Source organism: Rhinolophus hipposideros, assembly GCF_964194185.1.
Source record: "Rhinolophus hipposideros genome assembly, chromosome: 6".
Classification (NCBI taxonomy): Eukaryota; Metazoa; Chordata; class Mammalia; order Chiroptera; family Rhinolophidae; genus Rhinolophus; species Rhinolophus hipposideros.
In genome coordinates, this window is record NC_138052.1 from 50689696 (window position 1) to 50710037 (window position 20342).

General features: G+C 34.1%; 1 protein-coding gene across 3 annotated transcripts in view; it reads right to left on the reverse strand.

The window, feature by feature from the left end:
- The window catches only part of CHN1 (chimerin 1), a 171924-nt gene that overhangs the window by 110303 nt on the left and 41279 nt on the right, over positions 1 to 20342 (reverse strand). For all 3 annotated transcript variants that reach the window (XM_081052386.1, XM_081052388.1, XM_081052390.1), the window contains 3 exons: positions 13292 to 13330; positions 7168 to 7223; positions 1423 to 1454 (listed from right to left, as the gene is read on the reverse strand). In XM_081052386.1, coding sequence (XP_080908512.1) covers positions 1423 to 1454; positions 7168 to 7223; positions 13292 to 13330 — 127 coding nt within the window. The remainder of the gene's footprint in view (positions 1 to 1422; positions 1455 to 7167; positions 7224 to 13291; positions 13331 to 20342) is intronic.

Here is a 20342-nt window from a genome sequence, read left to right on the forward strand (position 1 = left end):
TTTTCCAGGACCCTGGGTTGCCGTTAATTGGCATGATTGCCCAATAATGTGCATAATCTCCATCACTGGATAATCAAGCCAAAAGCAAAGAACTGTAATACTTGCTTTCACTCTCTGCCAAAACCCTATTTTTGATTAACAGAGAAAAGAGAAGGAAAAAGAATAAACATAAATAACACACTCTCTACACAAACAGTAGATTCATCTATAACGTTCAGATGTAAAACACTGAAAAAGAAAAACATGTTAGTGGTGACTGATGATTAATATCAAAAATATAAAATCACCTTACATTTGTATAGGGATTTATAATTTACAAAGAATTTACACATACTCGTACATTATGTCCTTTTAACTCAAAATAACTCAAAAATAACTGAATGGAGCGAATGCTCTAATGAAACTTTGCAGCTTTTACTGGTAGAAAAAAACAGTCATTTGAAATTGGAATAATATATTTAAAACGCCCTGAAATGACACATTAATAATTTAAGAAACTTACTAGGGTACAAGTGTCGACTTTTGGAGTTTTTCCTCATGGGAATGGTCAGTCTTTCTCAATTTACGTCTTACAACAGTTCACGATAGATATGTTCAAATCATGACAATTACAGTAGTTAGGTTTAACAGTGGGCTCTTGGAATTTATCTGACATGATTTTAAATCATGAAACACAAATAATTTTATCTGGGGAATGATAGGATTATAGGTGATTTTTATTCTTTTCCCCAAAACGCTATACTTCTGTTTTTCTAACCATCAGAAAAATTGAGGACTTTAAAAATTATTTTAACATTTTTCATAAAATTGAAAATGCTCATTATTAATATGAAATGGAAAAATCAGGCTACAAAAATTATATGTGTAATATCTCAATGGTTAGGAAAACAGATATTTAGAAGATAATACTTGTTAACATTAGTTATTTCTGGGTAACCTGAATCTACTTATAGAGAATGTATAAATTATAAATATAGAATAAACCACCTATACCCCAACTGTATGTACATATGTGAGTATATATATCTATATGCTTAACACATACATATACACACAAATATATATGTGTATGTGTGTGTGTGTGTGTATATATATGGAAAATATATATATATATAGAAAAAATATATATATATATATATATCTTTTCCTCATATACATCTAAGAGTATTTATTTACTTGTATGGTTTCAATCTTTATTTTAATATTATTGCATACATGTTCCCATGCTATTTTCTTCTCTATACTTGCCTTTTTTGTGTGTTTTCACCTTTTAGAATAACTACATTTGTAATAAGAATATTTTAGCTCATCCCAACTTGAATACCTCCTTCATCTTGCTATTATTTTTACTAAAAGCACCCATTTACCTGTCTTTCTTACATATTCCAACCTACAAAATGTTTTCTGATAATCCATACTTACTCTCTTCCATAATACTTTGGTCTGTTTTCTACCTATTGGGAAAGAAAAAAAAAGATATTTGTGAAAATGCAAATGTTCAGAACATAACTCAACATTCTGCATATGTGAAAAACTAAAGCATATATTAAGAAGAAGAAAAATCAGAGCTTGGAGTTCCAGTTCTATCAGCAAATTAACTGTGCCATCTGGAGTGGTCACTTCATTTCTCAGACCTGTTTCTTATCTATAAAACACTGTGTATGTAAAAAAAGTTGGACTAAATCATCTTTTATTTCTAGGATTTTATGAATCTGAAAAATATTTACACCACTTTTGCAAAAAGTAAAATAAAACCTCCAAAAATTGTTAATGCCACAATTATGTCAGAACAGATTGTGGCTTTCTCTCCCATCCTCTCCCTTCCTGCTACTCCATATTCCCCCTTCTGTTAACATCTCAATATAATCTTGCCCTTTTGTTCTCCCATCAGCTCTTCCTTCACCACAGCTAATCTCTCCTAGCTTTTCATGGCAGGTGTGCTGGCTGTAACTAAAGAAAGGATCAGGAAAAAAGGTTCTAAGGGATTTTTACTGGGACAGACTGAAAGAGAGTATCTGTCCTGTTCACTTATGAAACATTTACTAAATGGCAAATATGTGATAGGCATTGCCCTACTTGGAAGGAGACACATCACTGAAATATGACAATTGTCATTACCCGTTTGAAACTTACATCCTAATGATGAGACAGACAATAAAGTCTAAAGAAATAAAAAGAAAACAAGAAAATAGGAAGTAGTGATAAGTACTATAATGAAAATAAGAAAGTAATGTAAAAGAGAAGGCTAATGGGGTATTTAAGTTGGGTAGTCAGGACAGGGCCTCTTTGAGAAGATGACAATTAAACTGGGTGAATGACAAGAAGTGAGGCCTCGCTAGAAAATCACAGGAATGGAATAAGCTGTCCCTCAGAGGTACCTGGGTGACACCACGGACTACATTTATTTAGTTCATGCTATGTGCTATGTTTTAATGACATAGGAAGACCACTGAATCCTCGCAAGGAGATATGAATTAATTCTATTTCATCCTCATTATACAGTATTATCATTCTCATTTTATTGACAAAGAACCCTATCAGAGATAACTTCTTCAAGGTTACAAAACAGTAGAGTCCAATGTAAAACTAGGATTCTTATTCAGAAATAGCAACTGACACTGACTCATCCGAATTAGGTTAAATATGGCAGTTTCCAATGCAACTCAAGGTCTATCTTCTCAGTAATTCTCTGCCTTGGCCTCTACAAAGAGCCTGACTGCCAAGTCTAGGTTACCTATCCACTGGGCATCAAGGTCTGATACTGCTTTCAGCAAACTTGAGATATTTATTCATAGCGTAGAAAAAAAATTGTGTTTCAGTGAAAAACTATGTCTCACCTATAGCATACACTACTGGCTTATCTCGCCCAGTCTATTGTCTTTGAGCTATTTTGGAACTCTCTAAGTTGTAGGTAACTGATACATAAACTTTTGCCTATATCATAGTGGTTTAATTGACTTCTTTCCTTCCCTTCCCTTCACAGTGAAAAAGCCAGTTTTGTCTCTATTTGCAATTCATCTTAATATTCCTTAATTTCATATAAATTTGTGTTATTTTCACTTTTCCTTTGAACTGATTATAACATCTATCTGTTTTCCTCATATCATGAATAAATAATTTTTAACATATTTATCTTCATATATGAAGGAAAGACATGATTTTACTTTTGCTGAAAATTATATTTAAATAATACTTTACCCTTCAGGAATCTTTTATTGTCTACTGAGGTTGTAGTCAGGTTATTTATTGTCTTCTCAAGGTAAATTCCACTTGATACGGTCTTGTTCCATATTTTCCCTGCTCATAAACCTCAGTGTACTAAAAATATGCCAGTTGGTCCCTACAGCTACAGATGATGGCTATTCTATTTTTAGGCCCAGAGCTTATTAGAGTGGGGTCATGTATCTGCTTGAGAGCAAATCTTTGCTCTTGAAATGAAAATTCAGCATTTAGGTCTTAACTTAAGGAATTAATTTAAGGTTCTACAGTTTATAATAAAATGCTACCCAGAAGAAGAATTTTGCAGTGTCCATTCAAACTAAAAACATGCAAACCTTCAGTATTTACTGCAGAGACACACCTGCACATGTACAGATGAAAACATGGATAAGAATGTTCACTGAATCACTGTTTGTAGTCATTTTTAATATGCAAATAACTTAAATACATACCAGTATGGGAATAACTAAACTGCTTTATAGTATAAATAATATGCACAGTTTTAAAGCATGAGGTAGATCTATAAAAACTAACATGAAGAAATCACCAAGACAAACTACTAAATACGGACATATATTATGGAACAGTAATACAGTATGACACATTTAGAAAAAGCACTTGCACACACAATACTATTATATATATTTACAGCATAGATATCCAGAAAAAATATACCAAATGCAAATAGTTACCTCTAGGGGGCCACAGGAAAGGCAAAAAAGGGACTTTGGTATTATCTTTAATATAATTTTTAAATAAAGAATGCATTCATGCATTAGGTACCCATAACATCACCTTCAAAAAATAATGTGTATTAACTTTTGTGCAATCTAATATTGGAGACTCAGACACATTCGAACGGGGTCCACCAACATTTTGAGAAGAGGAGATCATAGCTTTTTCCCCAAACCAGAAATATAAGATGCATTAAATTCTGAATCTGGTAAGATTATCAGAGAGTAAATGTAGATAGACACGAAATGAGGATCCAGGACTGAGCTCTGGAGCACTGTAACACCAAAAGGTTAGGGAGTAGAGGAACAAGCCGAGGACACTGCGGAGGCAGAAGAAACGCCAAGACAGCAGTGTCCTAGACACGAAGTGAGGGAAGTGTAGCAAAGGAGCAACATCACCTGTGTCACGTGCTGCTGGCGGGCCAGGCAAGAGGGCTGATCCCTAGTGACCTGGTCTAAGCACTCCCAGGGGAATGATAGTGAGTAAAAGCCTGACTGGAGGAGGTTTAAGAGAAAATGGGAGGAGCAGGATTGGAGATAGCAAGTACAGACCACTTTCTGTACTCTTTTCAAGTGTCTTCTACAAAGGGGAGCAAAGATTATGGGCAGGGACAATGGAAAAAATAGGGTCAAGAGAATTTTTTAAGATAGAAGAAGTAATAGGATGTTTGTGGGCTGATGAAAATGACCTTGTAGAAGAGAAGAACTGTTGATAAAGGGGGAAGGAGACTGCTTGGATTACGTGTTGAGTAGATGAGAGGAAATGGGACCTAGTAGAGTGGAGAGCTGGCTGTCCTCTATGATTAACAGGCAACAGTGCAGAATGTGTGGGCCCAAGTAGATGTGGTGGTGGAAGTTCTCTTCTGATTGCTTCAATCAGGAGTAAAGCAGGATATATGAGATTATGAGCGGAGAGGGAGTAAGGTCTTAGAGGTGAGAGGAAAGAAAAAAGTGAAATGGATTGGGAAGCACAGTATGACTACTGGACTGGAGTTTCATAAATTTAATGTGAAGACTGGTCAGCACTTCATTTTTCTCCAACCATGTTGTTTCTTGGGAGTAAGTGCAGAGTAGGCAGAGGTAGATTTAAACAGGGTTGTGGTTTTGCCAAGCAAGTATGACATGACGGAAGATCATGAAAGGGAAGTTGACTGGTTCCCCAACATCTACTAGGCCTCTCCCTCTCACTCAACCCCCCGACTACCTAGTCACCAGGGCCTTGGATTCCACTGCTTCACTATTCCTGTTTCCTGCCCTGCCTGGTGATTTCCAGAACCAGTCTTATTGTACACCTTTATCACTTTATTTTTAGCCACCATTCTATTGTAAAGAACAACTTTTCATTTTTTCCCTCTTTCTGTTTTTCGCTTTGTATTGGGGTAGGTTTTTAAAAAACATAATTATGGACTTACAAATTCTCTTTTCATTCAATGTGTTATAATTCACTACTATCTTTACTTTTTTTGATGTCCAATTGTCACAGATTTTGCTCATGGAACCCTTTCAGTGGGCCCCTGTATCTTTCCGACATACATCCCCATCCATTTTTGAGCCCTTCTTGCTTTCTGACATACAAAATGTTCCAGGATCTCTATGCCCCGTGATCTGGAATCAGGAATTTTTCTTGGGGACACTGGCTTCTTTTAGTAAGAAACAATATTTGGAAGCCAAAATTTGGGTAATGGTGTGTTTGTTTTTACTGGGCATCATTGCTTTGAAGCCCTTTCCATGGACTAAAATAGAAAATATGTATTTTTAAATCTGAGTTCATATTGATATCTCCAACTCAAACTTAACACCACAATGTTCTTCTCAATTTTCCCTCATTCCATATTTATATTGCTAATAACCCTGGTTCCACAAAATCCAAATGTAATGGATTTTGTAATTGTTCTACCTCATACAACACACAAAATAATTTCAGAATTTCTACACAAGTACCACTAACAAAAACAAATTTATTAAGTACAGTTAAAGATCTTGTTCTTAGAATATTTCCCTCTAAGTTTGAATAGTCAGAATAATATGTTTAAAAACAACTTAATTTTTTTTGGTGGTTGTTATGAATTTGTTATATTCATATACTCATGTTTAGTTTTGCTTTTTTATCATTTTTAAATTTAATTTGTTGTTTGAATATGGGAAACATTTGCATAGTTCAAAAGTCACAACGATATAGAAACATATTCTCAGAGAAGTCTCACTCCTATCCTTACACCCTCCACATTGCTCTTCAACTTACGGATAAATATTTCACTCGTCTCTGGGTTAATCCTTCCTGTGTTTCTCTTTTACAAAAATAATCTGTTATTTTCTTGTTTTCTATTCTTTATTACTAAAAAGACCATTTAGTAATAGATGTATATATATTTTAAATCATTCCACATCAGCTCACAGAAATCTTCCTTATTCTTTTTAATATTACAATTTACTCAATCAGTCATCTATGGACAGACATTTAGGTCTTTTCCAATACTCCATTACAAACAGTCCTACAGTGAAAAACTTGGAGCATATGTTTTTCCATACTTGTACAGGTAATTCATCAGGGTAAATCCCTATGACTTGCACTAGTAGGTCAAAGGATAAATGCAGATATAGTTTTGTTAGACATTACAAAATTCTCAAAATTGTAGCATTTCCCATTCCCATAAACAATAGATGAGAGTGTATGTTTCCTCACAGATTTAACAAATAAGTATATTCGAAGTTTTTGCCAGTTAGAAAGGTGAAAATGGTCTCGCTGTGTATTTTAATTTGCATTTCTCTTATTACTAATGAAGTTGACCACCTTTTCATATATTGTCATATATCCTATCCTTTTTGGTGAACTATGTCTTTGCTCATTTTTTACATCATAATTTAGATCTTTCTAATGGAAAAGTCACTTCAACAATACTACAATGATGCTTTCAAGCATTATTTTTAGAAGTATAACACAAAAAAATGGAAGAAGAATGTACGAATTAACCGAAGACTAATATCGCTTAAAACTATACTGTCATATTCTATACTGTGTTCCAAACAGTCCATTAAACAGTGGCAGTTCTTTCAAGTAAGAAGAATATTTTAAAAAATGCATTCAAGTTACAATTTTATGATACCAACTAGTGTAAATCGTTAATCGCACAAATAACCAAGCCATTGAAGAAGATCCAAGTTTGGGAAACAATGAGTGAGAGACATTTCATTATGACAGTTTCATTACACTCACCTCATTAGTACAGGTAATTCTTCGAGGATGAGGAGCTTCCTGTTGCAGCTGATACACTGTGAGAAGGCAGAAAGTAAAAGACATCAATTTCCCTTATACAGAACTTCTGAATATATGAGGCAACACAAATTGGCTGCTTTTTATGTTCACTAGAAAACTGTGGTACAGTTCTATTTGTCATTAACAAAGCAAAGAAAGTAAACCAAACTGAATTTAGTGAAATCCCAGGAGCAAGCACAAATAGAAAAGTCATAATCCACACAAGTATTTTTCTTCTTTATATCAGTACTGGATATTTGGCTCTGTTCTCCATAATCTGTTCATTTATTTTCCCCAATTCTTTGGTGCTGTATTAAATAAAGCATGTCTCCAATATAAACCAATAATGGTTATATATTTTTAAAGCATATTTATTGTCAAAATTGAAACAAAAATTAGAATTTACAGGCTAGAAGTAACAGATATGCTGTTTTTCACCCCTATTTATATTGTGAACATCTATCTTCAAAGATAATTTCCCTTTAAAACAATTCTGAGCCAAAGTTACCATCACTTATTCAACTACAGCAAATGAAACAAAAGAAAAAATTCAGGTACTCAAATAACTTCCAAAAAGAGGATAATTTTTAGGGTATTTAAAAGTGGATCAGTGAAAATTATACCAATACCATGACCTTCTGGCTTCTCCTAGGCTTTCTGATTTGAAATAAAGAAACGTGAATACAATGTGCAGTTGTCAGAGAAAGTGTGTCTATGTATATTTAAACTTATCTCTTGGAGGGAATTTGTTCTGTATTTCTACATATATAATCACATATAATTGAACTGAAGTTAACACTGTGTTTAAATACGTACATATTTGTCAACATAATATCAAACTACCCAGATAATAAATGACTCAGATTTTAACTGGATATCTATATAGACTCCACTTCTGATCATAGTCAGTCATATGTAGGAACAAATATAAATATAGAATTAGATTATATATATACACATGTATAATTAGACTATACATGTATGTGTGTATGTATATACATACAATATATACACTGAGAACAGACAGACACACACCATTGTTCTCTATTGCTATGTAAAGGCAATACAGAATTGCAGCTAAGAATGTGAACTCTTGAACCAGACCACCTGGGGTGTGAACATTAGGGTTCTGCCACTAATTCTGCATACTGAGCCTCAGTTTTCTTCATTTGTAAAATAAAAACAGTTTCTACTTCATGGAATACTGAAAGAATTAAATAACTTACTATATGTAAAAGGCTTAAAATAGTCATTGGCACAAAATAAACACTCAATAAAAACTAGTTATGATTATATATTGGTAAGTGATATTAATACAAAAATTTCTTTACAATAATATTTGGTTACCAGAATGCAACTTGAGTTCATCACCAAAACAATACCATGGTAATACTATAATTTAAAAGGTACTGAGAAGATATAGCTTTACTGTTTAAAAATAAAAAAATTAAACAAAGCCCCTTTGTCGTTTAGTAATGTTTAAAATTCTACTGACAGAAATGTATTCCTTTGCCTTCTGGTTGCTAAAATCCCGGAAAAAGGCAGCTCATTAAACAGATAGCCATATTTTATTATAAGATAACCATATTTTATTGTAAGTTTTTCAAAATTATTTTTATGGTTTAAAGACATGGTATGAGGAGAGTAATTCTGAGGTGGGGAAGGGAAAAAAAGGAGCACTAAGACCAAATTTGTCTGGCCCTGATAGTTAGAGTACGTGTATATCGCCCAGAGATATTTGTAAATCTCCATCCTCCTAAGAAAAGCCAAAACATGATTTGCAAAAAAGGAGGATTCTTCAGGTCCATTCCTCCACATTGGTAGCTATAATTCTAAGATATGAAAATTCAACTCATATTTCTTTTTTAATTATTCTCAAAAGATCAATTGTTTTCCTTTGTCAAAAAATGCTTTGGAAAGTACTGCTACCTATGGAAACTCAATTATGCTAACTGAATGCTAGTCAGAAAGGACATTAGAAGTTACTAGAGAAAGTAAAATGTTGATTTTCATTCAATGCACAAATACTGTACTATTTACTTATCATCAGTAATATTTACCTATTCAGTAAGCATACATTAAGATAAACCAGCATGAAAAAAGGAGTGACAATATTGTCACATGAGAATTTTAGCCTTTGTTTTTATTAGTTTCAAAGGGTACACTTCTGTTCATGGAAAGGAGTAATTTTTAGACAAATGCCTCCTCATTGGCTACCAATGGTTAGTCTATCTTTAAGACTAATTTCAAATAAATATGTTATTTGGACATTGTGTAACTGAATATAACATGAATTCAGGGAACACGTATCAAAAGGACCATTTAAAAACTATACATAGTAATAAAGACTAATTAATTCAGGCCTTCTGAATTTAGAATTTTTGGTAATTTAAACTGGAACTCAGCCAAAATTTAAATTGCAATTATTAACTGATTCACCAAAAATTAACAGCAAAATTATTAAGTGAGAAAGATATATGATTAAAGCACTTAACATTTTTCAATCACCTCAGAGGTGTCAATGCTTATATACTTAATGAATTTCTCAGTGCCTAGAGACAACACATTTTTAATCAAGTTCAGAGATCACAAGTTGGTCTCTTGAAGTCAAAACTGGCTCACATGTGTTTGGTTTGCTGTTTTCTAAATTTGAATTTCTTTTTAACATTTAAAATTAAGAGATTTAATATCAACAACAAAAGCAAAAGATAATTCTAGCTTCTCTTGAAAAATCAGAAAATGGGACATCGGACCCAGAGTTTTACATGAATGAGCACAATAAAGGGAGCTAATTATGAGCTAGTCCCTACAGACTGGGCATCTATTTATGCTCTAATTTCCCCACAGTTCCCACCTGGCTCACTTGCTTCATTTATTACATATTATTAGGTCCCTGGTTTAATTCAAGCATATGTATCGAAAAGCAACAAAATGGTATTTGTTTAAAGAGAGTCCTCAACTTACACTTCTTGCTAATTCTATTTTACCATTGGTTTGTATTTACAAGGTTTTAAAATTTAGTTTTCACAAGCTTATCAGAACCAAAACTGGAAAGCAGAACAGTGGTGTGGATACATAAGTTTCTTACAGAATCATAGTGAAAATTAGTTTCTTATAGAAATCTCACTGTGCAAAGAAAGCCATTCAGATCCCACCATGCTGAAGGCAGAAAAAACAAACAAAAAACCCTAATATGTTGCAACTTTTGACATTAAACTTTAATTGTCCCCTTTAGTTTTATAGATGTAATACAGAATATAAGTTAACAATCAGCTCATTTTGAATAGCTTTCATCTGCTTTTACCTCCTTACGTGGACTGACATACCTCACTTTTTAAAAATCTCAATCCATTTAGATTTTATTACTATTGTGAGAAATATTTTTAATGACAAAAATGTGATTCACATCACAGAGAAAATGATGACTGCATTATGATTTGTCAGTCCCAAAGACTGTTGTAGAATTTATTGCCAATTATCAACTTCAAACAAGACACATATAGGTCTGGCTCAGAATTAAGCAAACTGTCATGGCTCAATTATTAAGGGCACTGGGCAGGGCTTACTACCCCAGTTACTTATAATTCTAATCTCTATAGATGAAATAGAATGGCATGGGCTTGACATATTTAAAATATTTCCTTTTAAAATGCACAGATGCCTGAACAGGTAACCTCTTAAGGAACTATTAAGTAAATACCTCACTGGAGATTATTTACAGCTAGCTAAATATAAACTGTTAAATTGTCTGATAGTGGCAAAGACAAAACAAAAAGTAAATTAAAAAACTTAACCTAAATCACAGGTTTTTTCTAGGATCAGAACTTTGACAAACACATTTACAAATCTGTATGATCACAACAATTACTTCAATGTTAAAATGCAATCTTTATATGTTTACTTATTAGTTAAAATTTGTACATATTCAAATTCTTGAAGACAACATCATGATTATCGTACAAAAATATTCAAATGACCAATTTTAAAAATGGACTTTTCTACTTGGCTTTAGTGGTTTAATCATAAAATTCCCTTGAAGTGCAAATTTTTTCATTTGATAGTCAGGAGATAAAGTTTATTCTAATAATTTCCTACCTGTTTCTACTATTAAAATGATGGAGGGGGAAGGAATCTCAGGTACTGAAGTCAATAAAAGAAACTATAGAACTCAGTTGCAGTATTTCACCAAAAATAGAAATAGGCCATTTTTAAATGGTAGCTACAGTAAGACATATGAAGATACAGAAAATATAAATTGCATATACTACATTTAGTTATCAATATTCCTCAGAGGGAAAACATCGTCACCATGATTCAATAACGACCTGAGGCTTCATAAATGCTCTGACATAAAAAATGTGCAAGACACAAGTCAGAGCAAAGGGAACAAAGATAAATTGAAAACCAGAAAATGCAGAAAAGAATTTTAAATAGGCTTCCTGCCAATGAGATTACGAGACAAAATCTTTAAGAGATAAAGAACATTAGTCATTTTTATACTTTCTTGAACTATACTCCCAAGAAACAAAAAGGCAGCAGTGGGAGTGGTGGAAAATGCATCTATGGCAATATTTTTAGAAATTGTTCATATTTTGCTTACTATAGATAGCCCAAAGTAGCAACCTATTAAAATAAAACTCTCTGTTGTTCTTGGAACATAAAACTAACAAGAATCTGAATTGCTGCTCCTTCAGTCAGCAAATTTTTAAAAAACTTACAAATATCAAAATTGAGAATAACTCAACATTTATAAGATGTTAATAATCTATATGTAAAGTACAGGTTTCTTAGATTGCTTATTCAACTCTACAGACAATAAACAAAAGCAGCACTGATTTCTACAATAGTGTATTCATGGATTTTTAAAAACTACTTTGATTACATCAACCCTATTTGCATTTTTTAAAAATCTGAAATATTTTTCACTGATGAAACACCATATTTTGCTGTGTATGATGAAGACTTTTTTGCCCAAATTTGTGAGGGAAAAATAAGGATGTGCATTATACATGGGCAGTACTAATTCCATATCTATATAAATGTTTTTATTATTTTATTTATGTTTATGAGATAAAAGTGTAACTCTAGAAATCAATAACGATATCCATATGCAAAATAATACCCTGGAATACGATTATCGGTTTTGTTGAACTTACGACAAGTTTTGTTAAACTTGCAACCACAAGGTTCTTGGCCTTCTATGGTGCGTAAATATTGATAATTTTTAACATAAAATTTCTTGTACCTTGTATCTGTTCTTGTGTTTTATAATTATTTGTTACATAAAATTTCTTCTACCATAGTATGTTAAAAAAATAAACGTTAAAATTCCTTTATAATACAAAATACAAGTACCTAACTGTAAACAAATAAAAATTTGAAATAAAAAAACTAAAACGAAAGATTATTTTTTCCCCCTGAAAATTTGGGCCAAAAACGTGGGTGTGCATTATATACAGGAGCATATTATACACGGCAAAATGCAGTAATATTCTCTAGGAAACGAGAAAGAAAACATAAAGAACTAAGAACCTAGACTCTTTTGAAGAAATGTCTATTCTAATGCAAAGTTTAAAGAGCAATATAAAACTCAAATGTCTCTCTTATATTTGAGAAGGAAATTTTTAAAAAAGACTACTTTCTTTTGCCTCTTTTTACCTATTCTTTCTATCAAGACAGCCTCCTTACTTATTATCACTGACATTCATTTCATATATAAAGAATCAGGATCTGAGAATAGTTAGATAGCTTCTAATGATAACTAATGAGAAGTCAGATAACTGAGAAGTTAGTTAGCTTCTCATTACATTGATTTTATCAGCCATTGTCAACAAGTGGTCTCAGGTTCCATTCTAGGCAAGCTCAGAGGAATGAAATGTATTCGAGATATGCAAACCATATACAGACTTTGTGGAAACACTCCTGTTTTCCATGATTACTTCTATGCTATTCCCAAATCCTGTTGTGAATTTTTCAATAACGGGCACAAAATGAAATGACTCTTCATATCTAATGATTCTAATATTTTTATATTACTTATAAAGCACTACAACACCTCCCAATTTAAAATTATTTGTGTACTTACAGTAAGATTTCCAAACAGGAGGTCTATATTCATCTGTATCTGAAAGAATAAACATCAAATTAGCATTATTGAATATTTATATTTTAAATGAGATAATCTAATCATTAATTCATTTAATAAGTATTTGTTGAGGCCCATTTGTCCTCGGCGTTGTGCTAGGCACTAACGGCCATTCAAAGGAATTTTTTTGTAGTCTTAGTCCTCACTTTCTTGAATTACAGTTTCAAAGATGTTCAAATAAAGTTACTGTATTTATTTAACTACTTATCAAAGAAAAATATCAAGGTTAATTTTTACTGCTGGCACTCATTTCTTAACAATTACTGACATAATAATTGCCAACAATGTCTCTGTTTCTTTGGGCTTAAATCTATGATTATTTCATTGAAAGTTCCCTGAAGTCATTGGAATTTTTCTTTTTCAAATTGACCAGGTAACAATTTTAATCTTCAGAAAGGTATTTCTATATTTCCCCCCATTACATTTGGGGGATTCTAGTGTAATTGGTTTTACTAACATCAGGAGAGAAGAGCAGCAAGTTACAGCTCTTAGTCCTCATACATCCTGGACAATCAAAACCAGGAAATGAGAAACACTTCAATGAAAGAGAGTGTATCCAGGGAGCCTCAAAGAACATGAGGTAAACATCTGTTCTTCAAGTCCATTCTCCCACACTCTGCTTGAGTGCAGATGTAGGAGACAGTGTGAAGAGGAAGTGGAAAGAGATGGACATATAAATACGTGAGGGGGAATCAGAGAAAGCAAAGTATTGCCAGCCATAAGCTCTGCCTGCAAGACTATGTAGCCAAACTAGCAGACATAGCATTTTGGCGTAGGAAGATATGGCAAGCCACATCACATCACCTGGCTCTGCTGGCATCCAACAAGAATCCCTTAAGGAATTTGATGCTAAAAATCTTGGTCTCCAAGGAAGCAAGACAATTCTTGGGAAGTTTATTGGGAAGGCTGAATCTAACACATGTAGTTAAAAGTAAAAATAGTCATAGACCCAAAACATTCAGCCCCCAACTCCCAACCTTTAAACACAATCTTACATTTCATTTATGACGTGTTATCATAAACCACACAAACAGAATCAGAGGGCTACAGCAAGACTACTACAAAGGGGCACAAGAACACAAAAGGGAAAGTGTAAGTCAGTCATGTAGAAATTGCTTGGCACCCAACAGAAGTGTTCAATTATGTTTTCTTAGAGAAGGAACAAAAGATGACATGAGTAAATGAATACTGAATGAAGGAATGAGCAAATAATGTTGACTCTCATTATTTGCAGGATTTATATTCTATCAAGTCACCTTGAACAGTGAATTACTGAATTCTGAACCACACTGCTCCTAGGGGAAACACAAGATTAGGTTCCTGTGTGCCTCTGGCCACATTTTCATCAACCAATCAATACACAATTTTGTTTCATGTGTGTTTCTATTTAAAGATATCTTATTATATTTAGTATGTACTGTTGACTCATTAACACTGAACTCAAAGCCAGCAGCACTGTAACTCCTGCCACAATGAAGCTCATCTAATACGTGTTATTTTCTCCATAACAAACATCACAGCCTTGTGCTTAGAACACCGGAAGGCACATTGACACTATGCTTGGGGGGCATTTTAAACAACAGAATCACCAATAAAAAAACCACGTACATGCAAAAATGAAACACGGCACTAAATAGACTATGAAGAGGACACGTGTTTATAGTATGAGAGCTGAAACAAAGGCAGAGTCACCTTGTTTGACCTCAGCTGGGAGTACGCAGGTTATGCAACTCAAATATTTTGCCTCTTTGTGATCATTGGCAAATGACCATGAAATGTCACAGGTATTTATTTTAGGGTTACAAATAAATGCCAGCAAGTAAGCAAACATGCAAATACAGAATTGTGACTAATGAGGACTAACTGTATATGAATGAGCAATTATTTAGGAAAACTGCCAACTCAGATGAACTTGCTTAGTAATGATATAAAGCAAGGATGAAATATGACCTTAATTCAGTGATATATACATATACTGGGGGTGCCAAGAAATGTATACACGTGACTTGTATTCATCTTTTATTGGTACATATTGAGTATTACAATTTTAATACAGTTTTTTCCTTTCTTAAATTGTGTATACATTTTTTTGGCACCCTCTGTAGATATTTACTTTGCTAGGGTGTGTGTTTGGGGAGTGGGGTTAATTATATCGAGGTTTGTCTTAGTAATTATAATTAACTCAATTATACACTTTTAATACTAGAAAAGTTTTGACTGTAACCACTCAAATCATTTTATGATTTCATTGATGACATAATGAATGCTATCCTAAAGCAGTTCAGAGGTTAACAGGAGAATGTACATTTACTGTCTTGGAAATCACCCATATTCCACCTGTGTCTTGGCCTTATTGCCAAGGTCCAAAGAGCATAAGCTCCCAATACGAGGCACTTCCTAACCCACCATGTAGAAGACACCGGTGTGGCCAGGTAGGGGGAAGGCACTCAACCTGGTTGGGACCAGGTGTAAAGAATTTAATTTTGCCCTAAGAGGTTTGGTTTTTGCCCTCAGCTCCTACTGTTGTTTCCCCCAAAATAAGACCTAGTGGGACAATCAACTATAATGCGTCTTTTGGAGCAAAAATTAATATAAGACCCGCTATTAATTATATTATATTACACCAGGTATTATATTATATTATATTATATTATATTATATTATATTATCCCGGTCTTATTTATATTATATTATATCCAGTATTATATTATATCATATCATGTCATAATATATTACCCAGTATTATATTATGTTATATTATATTACATTATATTAAACTATACTATACTATACCCAGTCTTACATTATAGTAAAATAAAACCAGGTTTTATGTTAATTTTTGCTCCAAAAGACGCATTAGAGCTGATTGTCTGGCTAGGTCTTACTTTTGGGGAAACACGGTAGGAGGTAATTTCGCCAGGGCACCTCAGGCTAGCCAGAGAGCGACAATATGACTTAGAATGGGGCTTGGGTCACACAGTATCAGTCAACCTGGGGACTGAGATCAACCACGTGGGCAATTAATCAACCATGTCTACATAATGAAGCCCCAATAAAAAAACTCTGCACTCAAGCCTTGGGAGAGCTTCCTTGGTTGGAAACACTCTGTGTGTACTGACACACATCAATTCTGGAAGAATATGCAGCCTGACTCCTTGGAGAGGAAAGCTTCACATTCTGTACTTCTCCTGGACCCTACCTTACAGGCATCTTGTTTGGCTGATCTCACTCAATCAGTATCCTTTCTCTACAATAAATCATGACTGTGAGTACAATAGAGTTTAGTGAGTTCCGTGAGTTTTAGCAAATTATCGAAACTGAGGGTGCTTTGGAGGAACTCCCTCCAATTTGCAGTTGGTGTCAGAAGTGAGGGAAGTCTTCACGACTCTACCCTCTAACTTTGTAGGTGGCCCTAACTCCTTGCAAACCTTGTGCAAAGCCTGTAGCGATGAGCAGTGAGGCCCTCCTGCAGATTGCTTTCACTTTGGAGAAGGTACCTGGTGAACTGAGTATCTAGTCCTAGAGGGCTTTCTTAGGGGAACATCAACCTTTACTTGCTGTGTGACTTTTGGAAATTTGCCATCTCTCTGAATCTTAATTTATCTATAAAATGGAATAACCGTATCATTTAAAATGGGAATAGTAACAACACAGGTTTTTTGTGAGGATTAAATTGGGTATCATTCATAAAGCACCTTGTACTTAGGAGATCTTTAGTAAATAAGTACCCTCTCCTGCCTTCACCAAAAGTAATTTTAAACACACAATGACAGTACTGTAGTAGCTGTGAGCCATTGTCAATGATTTCAGCTGTGCAGTCCTTTATTTTGTTCGTCCCTATACACCTACTCTATTACAGAAGATATTACTCAAAACGCTATAGATCACAATTATGTGGCCAAATAAAAAGAGTATTCAGCAAAAAAATCGAGAAATATTTCGAGAAAAGTTTGAATTTCCTTTAATATTAAAAAAAAATCTAATTACTCATTTAAGAGCATACATTGGGTTTTATAAGTCTTTTCCTAGCAATCCATTTTTTGCTGATCGAAGTGTAAACTGGCACAAACTCTGTGGAGAACAATTGGTGACACATAACATGTAAGCCTTTAAAAGTGTGTAATACAGGCATCTGTGAAAGCAGAACTTAAGTGAAATACTCTTTGAAGGAGAGTATTTAAAAATTATGAATCTTTCTTATGTTTAGGAGTAGAGATGTTAGGTCACCTTGGCATGGATCTTTTTGTTGATCAAGTTAGGCAAAGGGTAGGCACCAGTGTCTTTTGGACTCAGGGCAAAGGGCCCACTGGGAAGGAGAAGTTGGATGGCTTCGAAAAACCATCTCTCAGCATCTTGATATGCAGAATTAGTTGCTAGAATCAGGGAGACCAATTATCCAGTACCCTAAATCCTTCAGGAAGGGAAGAAACATTACCCTAGTCTTTGATTCCTCAGATTCAAAGTTAGGGAGTTCTGTCATACAAGAAACTCACAGTCCAAACCAGCTCCACTGGCAAGAAAAGGTAGAGACACTCCTGAAATCAAATGACCTTGAGATGGATTAAGTGAAACTAGTGATCTAGGGTCACTCAAAGGGCTTATGGTTTATTAGGTAGGAAAGATTGTGGCCAAGCATGAGGCAGATGTCAGAAGGCTCTCTGACTTCAGCTTCCCTGGCACACTGAATTGTATATAAGACTGCGAACTAACAAACCACAATCTTGACCTCCAATTGGGGTCACTACTGTGACCTGGGCCAAGTCTGACCAGAAACAGCATCCTAGCAGCAGTCAGACAAGGAACTACCAACAAACGATACAGGGTTGGTCTTTGACACTGACAGAAAATGATCAAGAGAAGGAAGATAGTGTTCTATTATACTACAGTTGTCTTTCTTCTGGCATTTGGAAAAGGATGGGACCACTTCAGGACTGAGCAAGCCTCCTGGGAGTTCAAGCTTGAAGGAGGAGACTGCCTAATGAGGAAGATACTGAGTTCCCTGATAATTGGACATGAATTAATAGGAAAAAAATGGCAGCACATTTGCCCCCTGAATTTATGTAACAGATCATCTCAGTTCCGTGTGCATATCTTTTTTGGCCCTGCAGTCCTATTTCTAGAAATGTATTGTAAAATAATAAAGTTATTAAGAAAATACCAATATAGAAGAATGCTACTGCGACATTACAATTAAAACTAAAAAAATGGATCCAACCTAAGAGCCCAACAATTGGAAACTGATAGAATCAATTCTGATATATTCCAGTTTGAAGATATTGTGACTACATCAAAAGGACACCTTTTAATCTGTTAGAAAATCTGTTCTTTTAAATATTTGAAATCTTTTAAACAAGCAGCTTTCAAACTTTATTTCAAAAATCTGGATTACGAAGAGCTTTAAATATCTATCACTATTAACCACATTAGAAATTAAAACTGAGGACTCTTATTTGTTAATTTATTAAAAATAAACCCATTTTATCTCAATATAACACTTATGAAAAACAAATGTTTTTTTAAAACAAAAAATTTGTTTTATATTTTGCAAATCTTTTTAATGTCTGGTGTAATTGAAGACAGCCAGATTCTCATATCTGCTTTTGTATTTAACCTGTTGTGATATCATGTGCCATGTACCTGCTGAAAGATTAAACTAGACACTTGTGAAAGAATGAGAGTGAAAAGGCAAATAATGTCTTATTATTATTAAAACAGTTTGGCTTTGCGGAAACTGAAAAATTCTGGGGACCCTCAGGGGCTCCCAGACCATACTTTGAGAACAACTGTTTTAAACCATGCTAGGAAATGGGGTAAGGTGGGATAAGATACATTTCATCTATAGAAGAGATACAAAAGTTAACTAAGAAAAGAGAGGAAATCATGTGTTCAGCCCTTCAAAGTCATTTCAGCTTGTTCAAAGAAAGTTATTAAGGGCCAATCAGCACCAAATGTCTGTGATCTGTCTCTACCTAGAAGTCTCAAGGGCTCCCATCACCTCTTTTTGATTGTCAGAAAATCCACCCAGACTGAGCATATAAATGTAACAGACTTCCACCACTAAAGCATGATAGAGAATGATAGCCAGACAAGCTATGACTCAGGGACAGCTCATCTTAACAAACTCAAGGACAGCCACTTAAAATAATCTTAGCATGGTATGGATGAGTGTTTAAAGTAAGTACACACCTACAAAATCCATTAAAAGATTGATCCATCACCTTTAAGTGTCAGTAATACTTTTCATTCTACATAAAAGATTATTTTATAAAATACCAAAGTTATGCTGCCATACAGAAATGTTGAAATATCAGAAAGTTTCATTCATTCCAGAAAAATGTATGTATTACCCACTTTCCATGGCTAAGACTTTCAGTTACAAGATGGGTCCAGATGTAGCCGATGCCTTCAAAGGCAGTAAGGAAATAAGATGGTTACTATTATTTACAAACAACGTACCATGAGTACTAGATAATACTCTTAGACACAGTAAGAGTTTTACAAACCATCATCTTGTCAAAATGCCTGGCAAGAATAGGTCCCCAATAAATATTTGCTGAAATGATGAAGGGATGGAAAAAAAAGAAGGAATCACTGTTGGCCAGTGTCAAGAAAGACAAACCAGAGGTGTATCATCTGACAAAAGCTCTGAAGGACAGAAGATTTTTTTAAGTAAAATGGTTAAGAGAAAGAGAATGGAAATAAAGAGAGAAAACAACATTATAAACAGAAGGAACACACTGAATAAGGACACAGAAACCAGAACGTTCTGGAAGTGTTTGAAGAGTGCAGAGTGGATGCAATAAAAGACACGTTGAGGAAAGCTTGAGACTCAGGCACTGGAGGGAATCTGGCTGAGTTTTCCAAGGAGTATCCATAAGTAATACACCATGTGTTTTTCTCTGCTTTGTACTTACTTCCCATTAACTATTCAGCTGTCTGAGAGGAATACTATAGTCAGGCCCAGGTCAGTTCTCAAGAGTGAGAGAAAACA